Source organism: Paralichthys olivaceus, chromosome 16 (genome assembly GCF_024713975.1).
Source record: "Paralichthys olivaceus isolate ysfri-2021 chromosome 16, ASM2471397v2, whole genome shotgun sequence".
Classification (NCBI taxonomy): Eukaryota; Metazoa; Chordata; class Actinopteri; order Pleuronectiformes; family Paralichthyidae; genus Paralichthys; species Paralichthys olivaceus.
The window spans coordinates 9,228,729-9,249,586 of NC_091108.1; the positions used below are offsets into that span (position 1 = coordinate 9,228,729).

Consider the following 20,858-nt stretch of genomic DNA (forward strand, 5'->3'; position numbering starts at 1 on the left):
GCCCAGACGGAGAAGACCTCACACCTGCACACCTCCACGCAAACACACACAAAAGGCCACTAATATTACAAGAAGAAGTTGTGACATGCTCCAAAGTCAAAGTGAAAAGAGCACACACACAAATAACACACTGACCTTTGCTTTTACTAATTCTTAGGTGTCTTCAGATCATATCTTTCTGTTTTGTGAACTCCACAGACACTGATCCTTGGTTTCTTACTGTTCTTTACAAAGCAACCCAGCACGACAATAGAGAGTGGACGACTTACGGAAACTTAGTTAACTGGCTGAGGAGTAAACAATGGGCCACTGAGAAAAGACGGTCGGGAGGAAGGGTTTTCCTCTCAGAGGTCAGAGGTCAGTTTGTCCACTGACACCGGCTCAGACATTAGAGACACACATTGAATCTCTGCAAAGAGCCAGGCTGCGTTTTTTTCTTTTTTTTGTGGTATTGGATTTGTTTGCACATGTGTATATTATACTACATATGTTTGAAAGAATGTCTTTTTTTAATGTTTTGCTTTTGTTCCATTTTGTATATTTTATTACTTCAACAGTCTTATACTGTATGTTTATGCTGTTTGAGGTCACAGGAAACATTTCCATTCAAGGTTAACGCTGACAACAGTATCCATGTGGTGATTATGAAGAGCCAAGTGCTTCGAAATGTCATTAAAGGCTAATTAAATCCTTTAACAGGAGCTTTTATGTGTTCGGATCGTCTCCGTTTAAACTCTTTTAAATCAGCAGCCATCAAAAAAACTTTTTCCTGGATGTGTGTCCTTAACCCATATTTTGCAATGAAGTGTTGCCTCATCTGCACCCAAAAGTTATTAATCTAGTAATTTAAAAGTTTGTTTTTCCTTCCTGTGGCTAAGTGTGTGTGTGTGTTAGGGCTGATCACATAGGTGAGACATGGAGCAGACTGACACAGTTACACAGCTCCTCCTCCCCCCTCCCTCACACACACACACACACACACACACACACACACACACACACAGTGTCAGTCTTTCGGAAGCACAGTGTTGTGAGTTAAACAGCAGCCATGGCGAAGTCAATCAGTCATGCTGCAATTGACCTGCAGGAAAACTGATGAGTAACTGCCGAGTACAAGATCAAGGCACGTTTAATGTTTGTTCAGGTTTCAAGCTTCGAATAAAGTTTAATATTGTAGTGTCATCACCTAAATGATCAAAATCTAAATTACTCACACATCACTTATCAAATCCGGTAAAAATATAAAAGGCAGGAAAGAGGAGGAGAGAATGACGCGTCAGCTTCCTGCACTGGACGTGTTATTGTTGACATTTTGATTTTCTGTAGTAGCTCTGGATTTTTCATCACTGCTCCATCAGATAATAACACAACACGCTGACCCGCTCAACTGATTGACAGAGCAAATATGTGATCAGATGTTTTCATCTCTGATGGGTCTGAAGAGAAATAGCAGAGGAGTCTGTTTTTAATAAATCAGCTGCAGAACATTGGATTAGTGGAGTCCCAGAGAGCACGGAGCCGTGTTCAACATTCGCCTCCTTTTTGATTAACTGCTGCCATCTGAACTTCAAAATAAAAGAGGAGGCAGGAGAGGAGAGATGTGACGAGTCGATTAATGGGAAATAATTCCAGAGGAAGTTGGTTACAGACCGTTTTCGTGGTCACACACGTTAAAAAAACACGGCTAATACATGATTTCATAATCTCTCAATGCTGCACGGTGGAGCACTACACAGACTCTGCCGGGAACTAATGGGTTTCTTGAAGATTTCAGATCTCTCTCTCTTTACACACACACGAAAAATCTCATTTCAAGTGTGTTGTCCTCAGTGACCCACCCCCCTTGTGAGAAGCCACTTTTCTCTTCTTTTTAAAAAAAGAAGATAGGAGACATTTACTCTGCAACACAATTCATCACTGTCTCTCCCTCTGGATAGTGTGACACTCTCTTTTCTCCTCCTCGGAGGGATTATAAAACTCAAAGCTGAGATGGGTCACTTCCAGCACAGTCTCCTGTGCAGTCGTTTCAGGTGCATATGACACCCTCCCGGCTTCCTGAGCTTTAAAAGATGTGGGGATCAGGACACTGTGTGGTGAAAACTGATGATGCCAGCATGCGTGTATACATTTCCACATATTGTAGCGGGACATAAAACAAATTGCATTCTTTAAACATAAATATGCAGTCATTGTAAAATTGTGTCTCTCAACGCCTCAATAACTGCGTTTGTGTGAATTTACTGTCCTGAACAATTGTTTTCTGGTTTTGTTTCAGGTTCTATTGTTTGAAAATATCAACATAACTTTATCCATATTCTATCGTTTTCAATTATTAAATTGAAGGTGAATCAAGGCACAGAATTTAGGCTGTAGATGTCACAGATACTTTAGCTCCTTGTTGTGCATTGTTGTTTTTTTCCTCTTTGTACACATATTGCTCTTTGTGGTAAAGACTTCAGCATAAAGGGAAAAAATATGTAATAGCAGTTTCTAATTTAATGTAATCATTTAGGTTGTTATAACATCTAACATGACATTCACACATATTTTTTTTATTTTCAAAGCAATCAGTGAGGCTCTATAATTTTTGTACGCCTTTACGTCAGTCTCGTTCTTTGTGTGCTGTTGATGTTTTCATAGTCCAGTGGCCGCCCTGCACCATAAAATGACATGAGACCCACAAAAGACAAAGACAACTGCTACTGTGGCTCAGATAGCAGGAGCTGCACAGCACTGAAGTGGCCCTCTCATGTCACAAGCTACAGAGTTCAAGTTTGTTAAGTCTGGCTGTTTGAGTGAGCCAAAGCTGGATTTGTTCCTTAAGTGAAGGTTTGTTCAGCCCCATGGATCATATATGTGCATGACAGTTGCAATATCCAGATCTTAATTCAGGAGGCAGGGACAGATTTTTTAGGCAAATAAAAAATTCGAAGCAATTTTATATATTTTGTTTTATTTTTCTATTGAATGGTTTTATTCTGTTTTGATAAACTTATTTTTATGTTTTGACATTTTCTTTTATAAGCTGAGGACTTGTTTTGAAAAAATCCTAAATCTAAAACCTAAAGAGATGGCGAATCATTCATTTTGTTGCATGTCTGCAACACCTATTTTTTAAATAAATACATACCCTCCTTACATACATACAATTTCCCATATTGAGAAAATATCAAAGTGTAAAAACGTGCAAATGAAGTAAGAAAATATATAAATCCAAGAAGGAACTTTTATCAACCACACCTGCAACACGAGTTCAGTTTTATTTATTCCTCACCGACCATTCAGATTACAAAGAATCTTGTAAAGTCGACGGGTAGGAGAACTTCAAAATAAATAGCCTATAATCATAAAATTAAACTACTTGACAGTAAATTACTGTATGTCATGCCGGTGTATAATTGGGACATTCAAGTGCTCTGTGCGTAAAAAGGTGCTATAATTAGAAACCGCAGGCCCGGGCTGCAGAGAAGCACGTTTTGTGTAACTTGAAGGCGACTCTGTTCGTTTTTTGAGTTGGACTCGCCAAGGCTGTCGGGTTATTCGCAGGTCGGCCGTCCCCCCTCCCACAACCGGTCTGACTTCACAGTACCCCATTATCCCTCCACCCCAGAACCTGCATCAGTTCGTTTTTCCTTTCTGACTTGAGGATGCCGCAGCTTTAATCCAGGAGCCTTGTTTACGCATCGCCTGTTTGCTGTGAATCATTTCTTTGACAATCACCATTCGTCTTTACAATGAGACGCGCAGCATAAGAGGCCGCACGCAGTGGTTATTTTTCCCCTCTGAGAGACAAGTGCTGGACCTCCAACCTCTCGCTCGTTTGGCCGCAGCGCAGACAGAATTTGCGTCTATGGGACTCTTTAATTAGAAGCAGATGGCGCACGGGTCTTGTACATTATAACAGAGCATTTTCCATAGTGAGCTGAGCTGGTCGCTGCAGCCATACAGGTGCAACACAGTCTGCAGCGAGACCTCGGTGCATCTCAGTCCCTGCACCCCCCTCCCTCTGAACGGCCGGGAACGGGTCACAAACAGAGCATTACAGGGGATTTCTTATGGGAAAGGTTTTTTTGCACAGTCGCGCTGCATTTTACACATAAAGCTAACGCCCTTTTACGCGCAGTGAGGATGGAATAGTAATCGGTTCCTAGATTACCCCAAAAAATTGCGAGCATTATAATATAATGACATGGTGGTCCACTACTATCCCCTGCGACAGTAAACGCAGCAGAGAGATTTTTTGTATCCTGTCAACTTCAATCTGCACTGATGAACTGAAAAATACTGAAAGACGAAATACAGTTGATTCACTTTCGATCGAATAAACAGGCTGTAGTATCTTTGCTTCTTAAAAACTAGAAGTACAAAAACATTATCAATAATTTACTGATAACAATCGTGGACCATTTGTCACATCAAAGGTTTTAAGGTCAAGTTTCACCTCAACATGTTTGGATGAGCATTAATGGCACATTTACACAACTGTATAGCAAATTAATCAGTGCACATTTATAATTGATTTAATTATATTATTTTAAATTTAGTCAAAATTGTATCAATACTATATGAAAATAATATTTACTTATTGGGGAGCTGTTCTATTCTTAAGTGCATTTCTTCTATTCAAGCCTGATCTCCACAGCCTACTGTATCTGACATATACAGTACAGGTTACACATGGGAAATATTAAATGGTTCATATCACTAATTCTTCCAGAATAAAAACCTGGAGCTACTTGTTTAAACAAAATCTTAATTCAAAATTAAGTTTCTGGTAAAGCAATCAGCCACATATTAACATTTAATTGTGTTATTTTAAATGTATTTTAAATGCAGGCTTCAAAAACCACATAAGGTAACCAATCCAAATCTGAGACGTGGTTTCGATTTGTTGAATATTAAAAGCATTTCTACCACAGGCGCTTTTGTCTTTGCTATTTGACCCAAAGCACTGAGGGAAGTTGTGCATTTTCAGGAATGTAGCGGAATGTTTCAGGGGGCAGAGAATAAAAATCTGTGAACAGGCTCAAAACAGGGGGCCCCCCAACATGTCCCTGTGTTGAGGACAAGGGCCCCTGTTGGGGACATCTGATTGTTGTTGAAATAACCATCTGCAGGGCACTTTAGGTGGGGGCATAACTGTAAAAAACTAAACAAAAAACAGCAACCATACTCCATATCCAGAGAAGGGAAATGAAAGTGAAATTTAATTTGTACCTATTTTTCTATGGGGGCCCTCGGGACGGATGAAGGGCCCCGGGCAAAACATAGAACACTATAGTCTCTAATGACAGTGACAGTGGGCAGCCATTTATCATCCCTCTGCAGAGCTGCTTTTCTGGAAACTTATATTTCTAAAAATTCTTAAGGTATTCAAAACTGATCCTCCTCTCTCTCTCCCCCTGTTTCTACCTCTCTCTACCCCTCTCTCTCTCTCTCTGCTACGTCCTGTTATATTGTTGATGGTGCTCTCTGCTCTGGCGGCCGACATCCTCCTCATTGACCCCCGTCTCTCCCTCTCTGCCTTTTCCGTCTCATGAAAAACGATTCCAGGGCTCTGATTGAATTTTATTCCTTCCTGACCCGGGCTATTCTGCGAGGGCGCCATCAATCTTCGGACTAACACGACGTTTGTTTATTGGGCCTTTTACTTTGGGAAAAGTATCTAATGGCTTATACGAGCCGGCTTGTAGCTGCTCGCATGGCGCAAACCGGAGCGCACGGGGGAAAGACGCGTGAGCCAACGCAAGGATTCACCGCGACTGCATGTGAACGATCCGTGTTTTGCTGTCAGTAAATATTCACATCCTTCATCTTTGTTTGGATGCGTTGTTTTATTGTAGCCGTCGTCTTTGTTGTTTAGGAGGCTTGAGGAAGCCGGAAAGGGAATAAAGAATAAACTCACATAATCCACCTTCCTTTTTCAAAACAAGGGTTTCAGACTCACAGGATACATGTTGGTGAAGTGGTTATATGATAATGAACATGTTGTGTCTCAGTGCCTTTTACGGGCTGAGGAACATGTCACCACCCTCTGTTTCTGTTTGGGAAGAAAAAGCAAAAAAATTATCTAAATTGTCCTACTGACAAACTTTCGAGGTATGGGTTTTTAAAAGTGCAAATTATGGATGGCTATATTTTTGTTTATTTATATTTATACTACTGAATACATTAACTGTTATAATTACTTATCATAACTATTCTCTATCAATATCTGTTATTATTTCCCTGTTGTAATATTCAATTCAAACCCTGGTTGTCGCTTTATGGTGTTGGTGTGGCAATCACGATAATAGTATGGAGTAGGATATTTCCTAAATATTATTGCTACTACTAATAATAATAATAATAAAAATTAAAATAATACATGCTGTTATTGTTGTTATTATTGCATCAATAGTTTTATGCTGTAGCCATACACATTCTATCCAAGCAAAAAGTATTATGATACTGTTTTTATCCTCTAAATATTATGTCAGCTATTGGTAAATATCGAACCCACCAAATAAAATAAAATAAAAAGCTAGTTTGACAGATATATGTACATACTGCATTTAAATTAGGGCTACTGATAAACCACATAATATTTGATAAATTAGTATTTTGAGGTACTCAGCCAAATGTATGATTTGTCCTTTAATATGATTAAAAGAGACTGATTAAATTTCATGGTGACGTAAACCAAATGTTGGAGCCTTTTCCACTCTGCAGATTTAAACGAGCACAGACTGGGATTACAATAAAACCTCAATTTGACATTTCGACAAAATAAAACCAATTTAATATCCACTCGATCTTTTCTATGAGAGAAAACCCCACACACTGAGAAACAGAGGGATGAGTTCACGTCATGTACAACCTGACGGTGGTTGTTGTCAGGGACCGTGCATGTCAGCGTCGTGTCAGACTGGTGAGGATTCAAACGTCAAACATGAAGTGACAACGGCACCATATCTTCGGCATGTGTGGTATGATGATATTAAGTAAGCGCCGGTATGTGCCAGTAAACACACAACGTGATCCAAAACAAAGTTGGGATGTGCGGAGGCTATTTCTCAGGTCTGCAGGCCTCGAGGTCAACGTGATATCGAACCATCTATTATTAACGTGTATAATACGAAAATATAAATATATAGGATGAATAATAAAGTTTGTCTGGAGATAAAAAGATAATATACATTCATTTTCTCTTTCGACGTGCGCAGGTAAAACTGTTTTCCCTTAGATTTCCATAAGATGAGAAATCAAATAAATATTTCCAGAGCATCGGCGCATGTAAATAAATATAATCTCACAGTTTTGGGGGGGTATTTGCAGCAGAATACACTTTGAACATCTTTAATTGTATGTATAAATATAGTTCTATTAACTCGCAGCATTAAATAAATGAAACCTCCCAGGGTCAGATCAGATTAAGGCCTGTTTACCCTCCACACAAAATGAACCCGGGTCAGACCGAGTGTAAAATATCACAGCAGCCTGCATCCAAGTCTGTAAGAAACGAGGCGCAACTTAACTCACATAAAATGACAAATTTATTATTAAACAAACAAACAAAAAAATCCTTCAAAAAAAATACTTTTCAACAAATGAAGAATCTTTGAAATAGTACGGCGATATACACGTTCCTTTCTTAACTTTTATAATGGAACATTATATTTTTTGGACAATTATTTAAGGCAGTTCAATTTAGAAACACTTTTTTTGGTGTTTGGTCCATAATATCCGGCTACAGCTTAGAAATAAATTAGTATATGCAATTTACACATCCATGAAAACTGGCATATCTTTAGCATATCATCACATAAAGCCACAAAAGCAAAGAGAGACTTACGTGTTATTTTTCTGCAGTAACACTGTTCTTTAGAAAAAACCAAGATCAAGTCTTTTCTGTTTTTGTTTTCTGTCAGTCCACGAGCTGAGGGTGGAGGAGAGAAGGGGAGCACTTTTACAGAAAGAGTTCAAACGCCGTGAGGAAAAGATCGAGCCTGTCTTTCTTTCTTTCTCTCTCTTTGGTCAGAACTTGCTGCAGTCATACACAAAAGCTCCCGAAGTGCGATAGATGGATTGGCTCGGTGGGAATGACATCTGACAGCTGTTATTCCCATTCACCGGCGAGTTATTCAAGCCAATTCGTTGGGATTCAAACATCTCTCGGACCGAGTGGAAGTTCTGCTGCTGCGCCGGGTACGTTGCGCCCAGGTGGCCCAGGTCCCCGGCCTGGTTGAGGTACCACGATGTCAGCCTCCCTTGGTGGGGATGGTGGCCCTCCTGCCCCGAGTTCAGGTTACCGTGGGTCAGGGAGGATGCGGTGGTCGTGATGGAGTAATCTGGCAACGTTTCGTCCACGGTGGTGCTCGGTGCCAAGTGGCTAGATCTGTCCCCGGCGTACAAGCTCATGGCTTGCATGTTACAATGATAGGTGGCGTTGGAGGTAGTGGAGATGGAGTTTTGGTTACAGGGTGAACTATAGACGGAGGTCTGACTCGGAGAATAGTTTAAGGACAAAGACGGTGTTATACCTGTCCTAGTGGAGGCGGTGAGGCTGGGGTTGAGCTCTGTGGCCCCTTGCGGAGACCCCCGGAGGGAGGTCATGATGTTGTCTACGCTGAAGCCCTGCGTCGAGGCCTGGCCGTGGTGCTGGTGGTGCTCGGAGCCGTCCATGCCTATAGACCTGCTGGATGGGATGCTGTGGGGGCTCCCGCTGGACATGCTGCTGCTGTCCGGGCTCTCGATTTTGGGCACGGTGCTGAGAGAAGGCGAGTCGGCCTGAGGCGGCGTGGCGGTGCCGTTCTCGGTCTTAATATCCTGGATCCTCACCGGCTGGGAGCCCTGCACAGCCTGCTCCTGCTCCCGGCCTTGCTGCCTGGGCGGCACGTCCTTCTGCTGCCGTTCTTCTTTCTCCTTCAGCGCGTCCTTCTTCTTGAACCGCCGCCTCCTCCTCAGGAAGCTCCCGTTTTCAAACATATTGTAAGAGTCCGGGTCCAGGGTCCAGTAGCTGCCTTTACCGGGTTTTTTATCATCACGGGGCACCTTGACAAAACACTCATTCAGAGACAGATTGTGTCTGATGCTATTCTGCCAGCCCTGCTTGTTGTCTCGATAAAATGGAAACCTCTCCATAATAAACTGGTAAATCCCGTTCAGGGTCACCTTCTTGTCAGGCGAGTTTTGGATAGCCATGGTGATGAGCGCAATGTAGCTATAGGGGGGTTTGACCATATCCTTGGGCTGAGGTTGAGGTGTGTACGGTCCATACGCACGGGCCATGCTGGCAGGGTATTGGTCATGTGCCGCATGGGAGTACATGTTCATAGGAGCTGGCATCCCCGTGTATCCTCCACCAGCAGCGGCCCGGTAGTAGCTCGGGTCGCTGCTGATGTACGGCACGACGCCCAGTGAGTTGGGACTGGAGACTGAGTAGCGAGCCTGCATGTCTTCACGTTGATCCGGCGACAATATAGCCCCAAAAATAGGCAAACGGAGCTCCACTTCTCCCTCCTCTGACGGCCGAGGACGCACAAATCTCAGTCCCTCACTGCTCAGATAAAAAACCGCAAAAAGAAACAGGAGAAAAGTTCACAACAGTGCGGCGTGTTGGTTCTCTGAGGTGATCAAGCCGTCCCCATCCCCGTGTCTCTGCGAAACAGACGCACATTGAAAAAGTTCTGGACTTTGGACATCCGTCACCACACAGGACTTTTGGTGCAGTTAAATTCTTTTCTCTTTTTTGCTGCCACTGGAGCTCCTCCCCGAGAAGTGCGCGGCTCGTCCAATGAGGGAGTTGGAGAGAGAGAGGGAGTAGAGAGCTCCCGGCCACACTCAGAGCTTTAAGTAAAACGAGAGAAGGTGTTGGTAACTCCCAGCCCCGCTGCAGCCAAGACTTCAGACGTGCCAGAGCAACTCACATGAACACAATCAGATCAGGGAGCACATATCCCTGCACAGTGTTTCAAAACAGCATCCTCCATCAGACCTGTGGCTGTCCCGAGACAACCCAAACAGATGTGTTATCTCTCAAATGTTTTACACAAATTTAAATAAAGGACAATTAGTCTGGATCTTAAAGAGTTAAATCATTTTTTCTCTGTGCGTAAAAAACATTTTTTACGCACACGCTACCAGTGAATTTATTTGGCACGCTCTCTTGCAGCTGTCCCTTTTAATAAGTTAATCAATAACACTGTGTTTCCACTTTTCTATTTTTCATTGGAAACTATAGTAGTTGTATAGTTAACCAAATGGCGTCGTTTACGCGCCGCTCAGCGTCTTTTAAAGCGCATTTTATTAGTGCAAAGCCTCCACACCAGCCCCAGATCACCGTGAGATCAAAGCAGGGGCATCGGTGGTCGTGGTGCGTTTAAGTGCGATCTCATTAAAACCAGAATTAAAAAGACAAGTTTGTGCTGAGAGGGACCAGAGGGGGTGAGGGTTAATTCAAGAAAACGATTTAGAGACAAGGGGCCAAATGGCTCAACCTTGTTTACTGGCTGCCTAATGTGTTGTGATGTTTGAGGCCTACTGGGGATTTATTACCCAATTGACAGCCCAGAAACAAAACTGATTATTAGATTATTTTATTCGATTGTTTTCTCCACACTGACGTAAATCTTCAATTAAATACTAAGATAAAACATTATCAGGATAGTTGAATCAGTGTTTATACCACTCTACGATTTTTCCATTTCATGTAATTTATTAAGGCTGAGCTTTTGCGGAGTGAATAAAAATTCAGACCAAACATAAAGAAAAAGAAAAAGTTCAATAAAGATGTATCTGCGCTGTCAGAGGCGACTGTGCATGAAATTGTTATTGGTCATTGTGAGGCAACGTTACAGTCCCAGTGTCGCAGTAATCCTCTGCAGGTCGTCTTAATTAAATGTCCGTGCACTGGCCTGGTGCTGCGCCGGTTTCTCCTTACATGGACCCGGGCATGAACTTTTTCCACCGCCCTGAGCTGTTTACACAGTTCACGACGGGCCTTCCACTTAATCCCACGGCCTGCCCACCCAGTCCACCTTAACTCTTTATTATTTAAAGGCATCCACGGCTGAGGCCCAGTGAAGAACACGAGAAAGTGTCACAAGTGAAAAACTTGATGGTCGTTGCTTTTTATTCTGCAACAAAATGAGGAAGTTATCTTAGAATAGATATTTTGCTTTTATGGTGAAGTACCTGTATCTAAATTGTATTTCTACTCTTTTTTTAAATTTCAGTTAATTTATTAGATTTTTTAACAGAATGTTATTTTAATTTTACTTGTTTTTTTATTCGTGTTATTTGTGTATTTGTACCAAGAAACTGCATCTTTAAAATTATTTCAAATGATTATATAAATTAGAACATAATCCGAGATGATTATAAATAATCAAACAATGGGATAGTACATACAATATAATACAAAACCATGTAAAAAAAAAAACGTAGGCTAATTATTAAAAGTAATACTATCTGATGTAAGTAACTCAAAATTCAGTTTACAGTGATGCCGATAGACAGAGAGAGACAGAGACTGTCTGTCTGTATCAGTCTGACACACACACACACACACACACAGACACACAGAGGATGTAATTACTTTGGATTTGGTTCCCTCTGGCGTTGATAACGGGTTAAATATTTGCTGTCTTAAATACAATAGATTGATTGGTGTAACTTTTTATTAGAGTTGATCATCCAACCATTTTAATGAGATCTTCTAACCGGACCTCATGGATTAAACGAGTACATAAACACATTTGATAAAATAATTGATTTAACAAATAGAAAAGTTAGATGAGTGAGAAGAAAAAAACTAGTATTGTGGGTGTGTACGCGCGTGCGTGGCAAGAGCCGAAAAACGAGCAAAGAAGTTGGAGGCCATTTATGAGACACTGCTGCCACCTCATGGTCAACTATAGTACTGCAGAAAGGGATTGACAAACAGGAGAAACAAGAAGCACCAAGCAGCGTCAGAGACGGAAACACCAGGAACCAAAACACTGCTACAGTGACATAGTAAACTAGTGTGGGTCATATACTTGTAAACTGCCACCGTCTCAGACTCTTTGTTGTCTAATTTCACTTATGTTTGTGTAAATTGTGTGTTATTGGTCAAAATAAGACACATATAACACAACACAACATGCTGCCTACACCAGTTGCTTGGCATCAATGGAAAGATGCATGATAAAGGGCTCAACATGTTACAATGCACACACATTATTTTCTCAGCAAATCAAGGGAACTGGACCAAAGCCTAAAGGACTTCTTCCATAAGTAGGCACAACATTCGAAGCATTGGTATAAATAGTGCCTCTGAAAACTTTCACTGTTGGACTATAGGTGACCAGAGAGTGCTCTGAAGGTTTCCATGTGATGTGCACATCGCCAGTTACAATTCTACTGCAACACGCGCGCGCACACACACACACACACACACACCACATTTACAGTTCACACGCAGTATCCATCAAAATTGCTTATGTCACTCTGTTACACACTAGGTAGGAGATATGACGGAAGGCAAAGCAACAAACACATTTGCATTTTGGCCTCAAACGGAGGTCCTGCACATGTGGCCCGGACGCATCTGCGTTCACACATAACGTGGCCATATGCGTCACAGACCACGATCAGATCTGAGGACGCATTTGGGTGCGTTCAGGGCTCATACGCAGCACTGAACACTTGTGACCGGATGATTCAGGATATACCATGTCTCAGATTTGATTCCAGCAACACAATATTCCGTTCATTTACCTAATATTATATATATAATTATTGCAAAGGGGTGGTTATAAAGAGCATGAATATGTGCCTCCACCACGAAGTTGCAAATTGCATCTATAACAAGCAAAAGTGGAACAAACACAACAGCAGACCCACCTTACTGATTCAATCATCTCCACTGCTGCTCCTCAAGTATCTCTCAGCTGCAGATTGTGTCCTGATGTGTTAGATAAGAGCACATCTGTCTGTTGCTCAGTGATGACCAGTTTCAACACATTTCCTCTTCCATCAGTCACTTTCATCACAATTCGTTTCCAGGTAGAATCCACATTCATCACGACAGATCTCGCTTACGTTATTGTCACCGAAAAACCCGCGCTAAAGGTAACAGGAAGTAGAAGTAAGGTCAAGAGTTCACTGCGTAAAGCCCATTGGCTGAATCAGATCACCCGTGTTGGCTGCGTGTTTTTTAAAATTTAAATATAATGTTTTTTCACGTTTTTATTAATTGCTCAGATTATAAATGATAGTGTAAAACGTTAGAAGATATAACAAATACAGACATTTTAGATTAAACTGTGACTGTCCTCAAACACCCCAGTCCCCCCAGTGGCGCCATCTATAGGTCATGATTTATTTTTTTTGAATTTGACACAATTTTGATCCAGGTCAAAGTCCAGAGTCTCAGAACTCACTGAAGAGATGTTGCTGTTGTGCAATATTCTGAAATGATTGTACACTACATGTGTCCTAAACACTGCTGTGTCATTTCATTCGTCTTTGTGTTGGTAGTTTTAGTTGCAGTAGCATGTGTTCTACATACAGTATATCGCAGGATACAATGTATTCAGTTTTTTTCAGCATTATGGACACAATCATCAACAAGCTCTTAGAAAAATATAAATTCCTCTTCATAAAATAACACTTATCTGTGGATCTAATCATATATATATATATATATCTGTATCTATTATTCATTTGATATCATCATATGTCTCTATGACACTGTGCCATTTTCTACACTTTACCTGTCAGGTGGTTGTATCAACAGACCGGCAAAACTCTATAGACATAATATTCACCTGATTACATGATAACATGATCAAATAAATATAGTTCCACAGTTTTTTCATTATTAATGAAATTAGCTCAACAATTCCTCTCAACCACCCTGGCTCGGCCTTTGAAATGATGTCTCAGGCTTATGTTGAGTAGTGCACATTAAAAGTACATTTATTACAAATTAAACAAAGCCTATTGAAATATTTCAATAAACCTAAACAATGCCACGTGTCTCTTTATATTTATTTTACAGAGTTTATGAGCCAACTGCTGATGTTTTTAATAGAGTCATATAATGTTTACAACTTAGTTTTCATGAACTCAGGCCAAGTGTACAGCCCACACAGTTTTGTTTGAGGCATTGTACTTGCAGTCTCCAGTAGGTGGCAGTACAGTCACATTTAAAACAAACGATGAGCGAAGAATGAAACATTTTTAACGTCAGAGCTTCAGGTTCATTATTGTGGATTGACTTTGACATTTGTCTTTGTTTCTTTTTACTGATTAATTAATTAAGAGCAAATATTGCATTAACAATTATATTCAGGTCTTTTGGGATAAAAAAAAAGAAACACATATAACTTAAATTCTCCTCAGGATATAAACTGCTGGGCCTAAAAGAAGGATTCATTTTTTTGGAATAATCTTAAACTTGTAATGCATAAACTGAAAATGCATAAATTGTGTGGTTAAATTAAAAAAATGATGGTGTATCGGTTAAACTGGTAATAATCTACTTATATTGTTTACTGTATCTTAACTTAACTTAAATAATTGGTTAAATCTTCTTTTGTAAAAACTGTTAAAATGTTGTGACCAGAAGAGATATTTAAAGTCAGTAGCCTTCAAACAACAACAACAATAGTATAATAATAATCATCATCATCAAAATAAGAATATTTTAGCAGAACTAAAATGAGAAAAGAACATTTGAAAGAAATGATACTCAAATCATTTGAGTATAATGAATTTCCATAAGAAACGGTTTTTTTTTAATGAAACACTTCCAAACTCTCTTTTAAAAATAAATCTCTTTAATGACTTGCAACATCTTTCAGTCAAACAAACCAGGAAACAAAATTAAGTTCATGAAAAGATGTAAATATGTTTTTATCCACTTGTGCTAAGTCAGAGGTTTGCTGAACAAATTAAGGGCGAGTCCTCATATCATCACCACCACTAACAGGTTTCAAAAGTCAAAGTGTCTTTAGAAATAAAGCAAAAAATCCATGACCAATACTTTTATCGTCACAGTAATCAGGGCGGAAGTCAGAGTGGACAGTTGTGTCACATGACGCACGGCTTGACGTCCTGACAGACGCTCTGGTGGTGGTGGTGGAGCTGGTGGTAATAAGAGCCTCCGCTGCTGGGATGGAGGGACGAGATCCCGTTCAGGTTCAACACGAAGTCCTTCCTGTCACACACAGGAGCTGAGTGACCGGAATACCGAGACAGTCCCACTGAAAACAAACAGCACAAGTCAGGGTCACTCGTTTGTTTATGGGCTGCATCATTCATGTTTGTCATTTCTATTCCAAATACTGGATGACAAAAGATAACATATATAAATTCTTTGAGGTCATTTTTAATAAGGTAAACGTTTAAAGTTGTGTCCAGTGGTTTTATTAAAACAGTCACTGAAGCTATATCAACTATTTAACATGCTGTGGGTTGCCAGGTTTGCGAAAAATCATTTGGCTGATATTAATCCTAATTGAATACAAAATAATTATCAATTTCTTTTTTGCTATTAACAATGAAGTCAATGCTGATGAGTCTAAATTGTGGTCACTTTGCATTGTACGTGTTCTGCTCTGCAGCCTTGCTCTTCCTGTTGAACTAAAAATGTGAAAAGACAAAGCACGTAGTTTGTTTTGGTGAAGGAGGTTAAATCAACAGCGAGGAGATTTTGACGACGTGGCAAATCCAAAATGGTTTAATTAGTTTATAACGGATCAATTAAACAAATGTAAATCATATGTTTATCAGTGAGCCCCATTTCAACTTGTATATTCAACGAATCGAGTTTGTGTGGGTGTTTTATTAGAAAGTGACCAATTTGATCCATGATGTCACTAAAAACACCAACAAAAGAAAAATATAATGAAACAAAAAACGAACTAAAACTATTAGAATAACAGGCTAGAATAATTCCCCTCACTAAAAAATACGTAAACACGTCAAAGGCCTGAATGAATTTGCAGTGAAACTAAGCTTTTTTTCCCACTGTTGATAATGTATTTGTGACTTTTTCAGTTTTGATGCTGATATTTCAAATTCATTCTATAGCACGAACTCTTCTATACCTTGTGATAAATGCAATTAGCTGGTGCGAAGTTTGGATTAAACACTAGATCATATCTGGTAGAAAATGTGTTAAAATTTTACCACAATTTAACGACAGACAGTGAAACATTAAAACTGAAAAACAAATGTTATGATGATCTCTGGATTTTATTTGAACGATGATATAATCGGATCAATTCGTGTAGATTCGATGGTTCTTGACAGTATTTTGTGAGTTATAATAAACAGTAAATATTCGATTTAGTTGTTAAACATTTAAGTCAAAAACTGGTAATTTCACGTGCAAATTATTTTTCATTGCTCATCTCATGAAACTCGATTAATAAAACATGCATAGGGAAAGTTTCTATAGATTTGATTCGAATTGGCTACAGTTAGCTCTTTGTAATGCGTAAAGATAACGACTCCTGTTTTGGTTGACAACCCATCGCTGCAGTTTAATATGAATTATGAACTTTGACAACAATTGCTCTATCAGATAATAAAACATTTAGTTTGTGCATATGAGCAAACCGCGTGTATCCACCTGGGATGTCAGAAGAATCTCGTGCGTTATGGTGCAGATAGCCCTGATCCAGAGAGTAGGAGGATGACATCCCTGTGTGCAGAGCAGAAGAAGTGGGGCTGCTTGATGCAGCCAGACACTGCTGCTTCATGTATGAAGGTACACCAGGTGAACTCCAGTGAGAAGCTGCATTTACATAAGGTGACTGACTGTCCAGAGAGCCCAGCATTGCAGGAGAGGACTGCAGGGGACTGCTGTTGCTGTCCGGGCAGTAGTCCGTGTTTGAGGCCGCCTGACACGCAGCCATGTACGATGGCCCGCTGCCCGATGACATGTGTGGGACGTGGTGGCCCCCTCCAAGACCCTCGAAGCCACCTGGCACTGGATTACCCATCAGGTCTATGTTATAGCTGCTGTGACATGTTAGTGAGCCTGAAGGTGACTGGAAATCAAAGTTTTGTGGCAGCATTGATGCACCGAACCCGATGCCATTCATCATCCTGTACATTGGTTTCAAAGCCTGGCACTTCCTGCGGAATCCCCGAGGTCTGCGACGAAAGGAGCCCTCCTCGAACATGAACTCACTCCCCGGGTCGATGGTCCAGTAGTGGCCCTTGCCAGGTCTACCGAGACCTTTGGGCAGCTTTATGAAACACTCGTTCAGAGACAGGTTGTGTCTGACGGAGTTTTTCCATCCTTGGTATGATCCCCTGAAGAAAGGGAAGCGCGCCTGCAGGAACTGATAGATCTCGCTCAAAGTGAGCCTTTTGGTGGGCGAGCTTTGGATCGCCATCACAATGAGGGCGATGTATGAGTAAGGGGGCTTCTCGGGGCGCCTCAAACCCGAGTTCCCCTTCTTCCCTTTCACGGATGCACCCTGCACCACCGCGCTCTCCATCACTGGCTGTGCGCTCAGCAGAGATGAATTCAGAGCAGCTTGTCCGGAGCGTGGAGGATTGGATGGATCCAGATGTTGCTGGGAGCTCTCGGTCGTCATGGCTGCGGTTCCTTTTTTTTGTTGGATCCAACCACTGTGGGTTCCTGCACGTAGGAAAACTTTCTTCAAACTCTCAAAGGTTTCCTGATGTGACAATAACAGAGGTCAGAGTCTCTTTGCGATGCTCAGCGCGTTTATAACCGTGTAACGCCAGCCGCTGTGCCACCTTCCTCCCTCTGTCCATCGCTGGCAGTAATCCCATATGAGAGGGGGAATAAGGCTCCTGGACTTTGCTTGCGCACATCCACCGCGGCCAAACACAACCCGACCACCTATCAATTCTTAAATCTCTCTCTGCCCCTCTATCCCCCAAAATCCCTCCAAGAAATCGCCAGGAACTGCTCCCTCCCCATCTGGCCCGGATCCAGACTAGAAGCCGGACACGGCGCAGTGGAGTAAGACAAATCTCCTCCCACGACTCCCTTTTCCAAAACACCTCTGTTCACATTTTGCAGGCGAATATTTGGCACAATAACTTGACATGTCGTTGAATAAAGACACTCAGTCTGCATAAATCTTTTAGTCTCACGTTCTTGCGTAAAGTGATGTCATGTTGCAAAGGTGCACATGAGAGGGGGTCCTGATTTGTTTGGGATCTGTTCAGGGTTATGACTCTGACATGAGAGGGAGCATGCTTTTTCCATCAGAGCGTGCCAACATACCACACACAGTGCACGAGTGTCAGTTTACTTCTCGGGGTCTGGATTTCATCCCTGGGGAAATGAAATTATTGTAAAAAAGTCACAAATAATGATTTAGATGCTGGAACAACGTCGATTACTGTAAACATCTTATTGCATTAAATCAATTTGGAGCCAAGTCACCACATTTATGACGTGAAATACACATCAGCAGAGTTCAAACGCAATCTGCCCTGAATATCAGCAACATCAAACCTGCAGTCCTGCTGCGTCCAGGCCGCGTTGCTGCTTTAAAAGGAAATTTACTTTCTAGCCTCAGAAGAATGGGGCCTATAGTGGGAAGAGATTTCTTCCTATTGTGGATTCCAGCTCTGTTCGCTCAGGATGCACCATTTGTATAAACTCTTTCCTGCGCATGTGTGGTGACTGAGGCGACAGCTATTTACAGAGCCAGACAGAAAACATAAATATCGAATGCCCCCATCCGCCTGCAGAGAGGATTCTTGAAGAGTGGGAAAATTATTTTTATTAAATAATAATAATTATTGATATTATCATTACCATTATTATTATTAATATTTTCATTACTATTATTATTATTATTATTGCTGTTATTAATATTACTCCTCCTATTGCTACTACTACTAATAATGTGATTGGAGGAGGTTAATAGGAGGCCCTTATTGGGGCACTTCCACCTCCAGCAGTGGTCACGTGAACGTCTCACACAGGTGTCAGTCCTTATTTAGTCCCACAGGAACCATCATGACTGGTTTGAATGTAGCATGAGTAAAATATTTTATTGTAAAGAGCGTGTTTGTTTTGTAAGAGAGGGAAACAAAAACAGTCAAAGTGCTTGTTTCCAGCACGTTTATTGAACAATTCAGTAACATTCAAAACAAACAACAAATATGTATAAAATATCATATCTGATAGGGCCTTAAAACGAAATGACCAGAGGTACAAAAATAAGTGTAACACCATATGCCGCCACATTAAAATGAAATCCCAACACTGATGGGAAAAAGTTCTGTATTTGTTGCATGGTCCCCTCCTGCCTCCTCTTTTCCATCAGTGCACGTTGATGGTTATTTAACCATCCACTAAGAAGAGAGTTTATTTGTGATATTGCAGGACTGAGTGTGGCACGTGCGGAGCAGCAGCTCGGGAGTCCATGTGGCATGAAGGAGCCTTGACGCATGGGAACGAGGCAGGTGTATGTGAATGAGGCGTCATCAGTTCAGTGTAGCGCTGCCAGGTGAAAGCTGCAGGGTAGAGAGAGAAATGTTCCGTGTTCGAGTCTCTCTTGTACGGTGTGCTGAGGATGCTGTCTATAGCAAATGAACTAGTGAACTTGGGACATGGTTCAGTCTTGGTTGCAGTCGCAGATCGTGGAGTGCTTTGCGGCTCCTCTGCGCGCTCGGACGCCTCCTCCTCAGGCTGATGCTGCTGCGAGCCGAACTTCTTGTTGATGCGCTTTCTCCTCCGACGGAACACCCCGTCAGCAAACGTGTACTCGCTGTGAGGATTGAGCATCCAGTAATTGTCCTTCCCCCAAGGTCTCGACGGGTCCCGGAGAACTTTGAGAAAGCAGTCATTCAGAGACAGGTTGTGGCGCACCGAGTTCCTCCAGCCGGTGTAGCTGCCCCTGAAGAACGGGAACTTTTTCATCAGGTACTCGTTTATCTCCGCCAGAGTCAGGCGGCCACACAAGGAGTCCCTGATGGCCATGGCAATGAGGGCGATGTAGGAGAACGGGGGTTTGGGTCTCCGCGTGTACGGCTTCGACTTGCTGCTGCTGCTGCTGCTGCTGCAGGGAGTGACAGGTGGAGGGCTGTGCGCCACACAGTCCCCATCCGAGCCCAGCTCCTCCTCAGCGCAGAGAGAAGAGCGCACACTCCCCCTCTCTGCATCACTGGAAACCTCAAAGTGGCTCCCGCACATCACCTCCAGCTTCATCCTCTTACTTTAAATCCCCTTTAATGGTGCTGCGTAAAGATCTGTCCAATACTCTCCCCGCGCGTAAACTTGGTATCTCGTGTTTGTCAAGACGCAGACTGTTTGGAACAGGATCCAACAGTGTCCGTCTGTGTTGTCATACCGGCAAGTGGACTAACGCCCAATCTCACCTACAGTGTGTGTGAGCAGCAGTTTATATCCGGCTCACCTCAGGACCAACCCCAACAAGGCGGGGCCATAGATGATCTAGAGCGTCACACAACCTCTTCCCATTCCAATTGAGCGAAAGATAGTCTGTAATAAAACCACGGATCTTAATAAAAAGTTTCGCCGTAATCCTTAATTAAAGTATCGACTGTTAATAAGTAAAGATATCCACAGGAGCCACCAATGAGTGCAGCTCTAACCTGTGTCACCTGTGAAATATGATCAGGCAAACACCTTGGGACTATTTCACCTGAGACAACCAGGTGGCGTATGTTCCTTTATAGTCGTGAGTAGGTGCCTGCGGGTAGCTCAGTGTCTTATCAGTTTCATGCAGCAGAGTAATCAGAAAAAAATATCTGCCTCTCAGAAATTCTTTACATCCTCCTTATAATTAAAACAACTAAACAGTTCTTCTATTTATAGTTCAGTCTGTGGGAAAAGATGCTTATGAGCAGGATACTCATGCCAA

The 20,858-nt window shown here is 41.7% G+C and overlaps 3 protein-coding genes across 3 annotated transcripts; all 3 read right to left on the minus strand.

Annotated features, from left to right (window-relative positions):
* Positions 1-7,512: 7,512 nt before the first annotated feature.
* Positions 7,513-9,766, minus strand: foxc1a (forkhead box C1a). The gene has a single exon (XM_020100092.2). It carries the CDS (start codon positions 9,433-9,435, stop codon positions 8,017-8,019), a length of 1,419 nt encoding a protein of 472 aa, XP_019955651.1. The 5' UTR covers positions 9,436-9,766; the 3' UTR covers positions 7,513-8,016.
* Positions 9,767-14,795: 5,029 nt separating this feature from the next.
* foxf2a (forkhead box F2a) lies at positions 14,796-17,873 on the minus strand. Its single transcript, XM_020100828.2, has 2 exons — positions 16,607-17,873; positions 14,796-15,233 (listed from the first exon to the last, which is right to left on the minus strand). The coding sequence occupies exons 1-2, from the start codon at positions 17,580-17,582 to the stop codon at positions 15,061-15,063; spliced, it is 1,149 nt and encodes a 382-aa protein (XP_019956387.1). The 5' UTR covers positions 17,583-17,873; the 3' UTR covers positions 14,796-15,060.
* A 1,206-nt stretch (positions 17,874-19,079) lies between these two features.
* On the minus strand, positions 19,080-20,364 carry foxq1a (forkhead box Q1a). The gene has a single exon (XM_020100838.2). The coding sequence runs from the start codon at positions 20,180-20,182 to the stop codon at positions 19,340-19,342; it is 843 nt and encodes a 280-aa protein (XP_019956397.2). The 5' UTR covers positions 20,183-20,364; the 3' UTR covers positions 19,080-19,339.
* Positions 20,365-20,858: the final 494 nt, after the last annotated feature.

Coding starts and splice junctions, on each gene's coding strand:
- foxc1a (XM_020100092.2), bottom strand. CDS start 9,435: ATGCAGGCTCGCTACTCAGTCTCCAGTCCCAACTCACTGGGCGTCGTG.
- foxq1a (XM_020100838.2), bottom strand. CDS start 20,182: ATGAAGCTGGAGGTGATGTGCGGGAGCCACTTTGAGGTTTCCAGTGAT.
- foxf2a (XM_020100828.2), bottom strand. CDS start 17,582: ATGACGACCGAGAGCTCCCAGCAACATCTGGATCCATCCAATCCTCCA. Junction 15,234..16,606: donor AGATTCTTCTGACATCCCAG/GTGGATACACGC, acceptor GTTTGTTTTCAG/TGGGACTGTCTCGGTATTCC.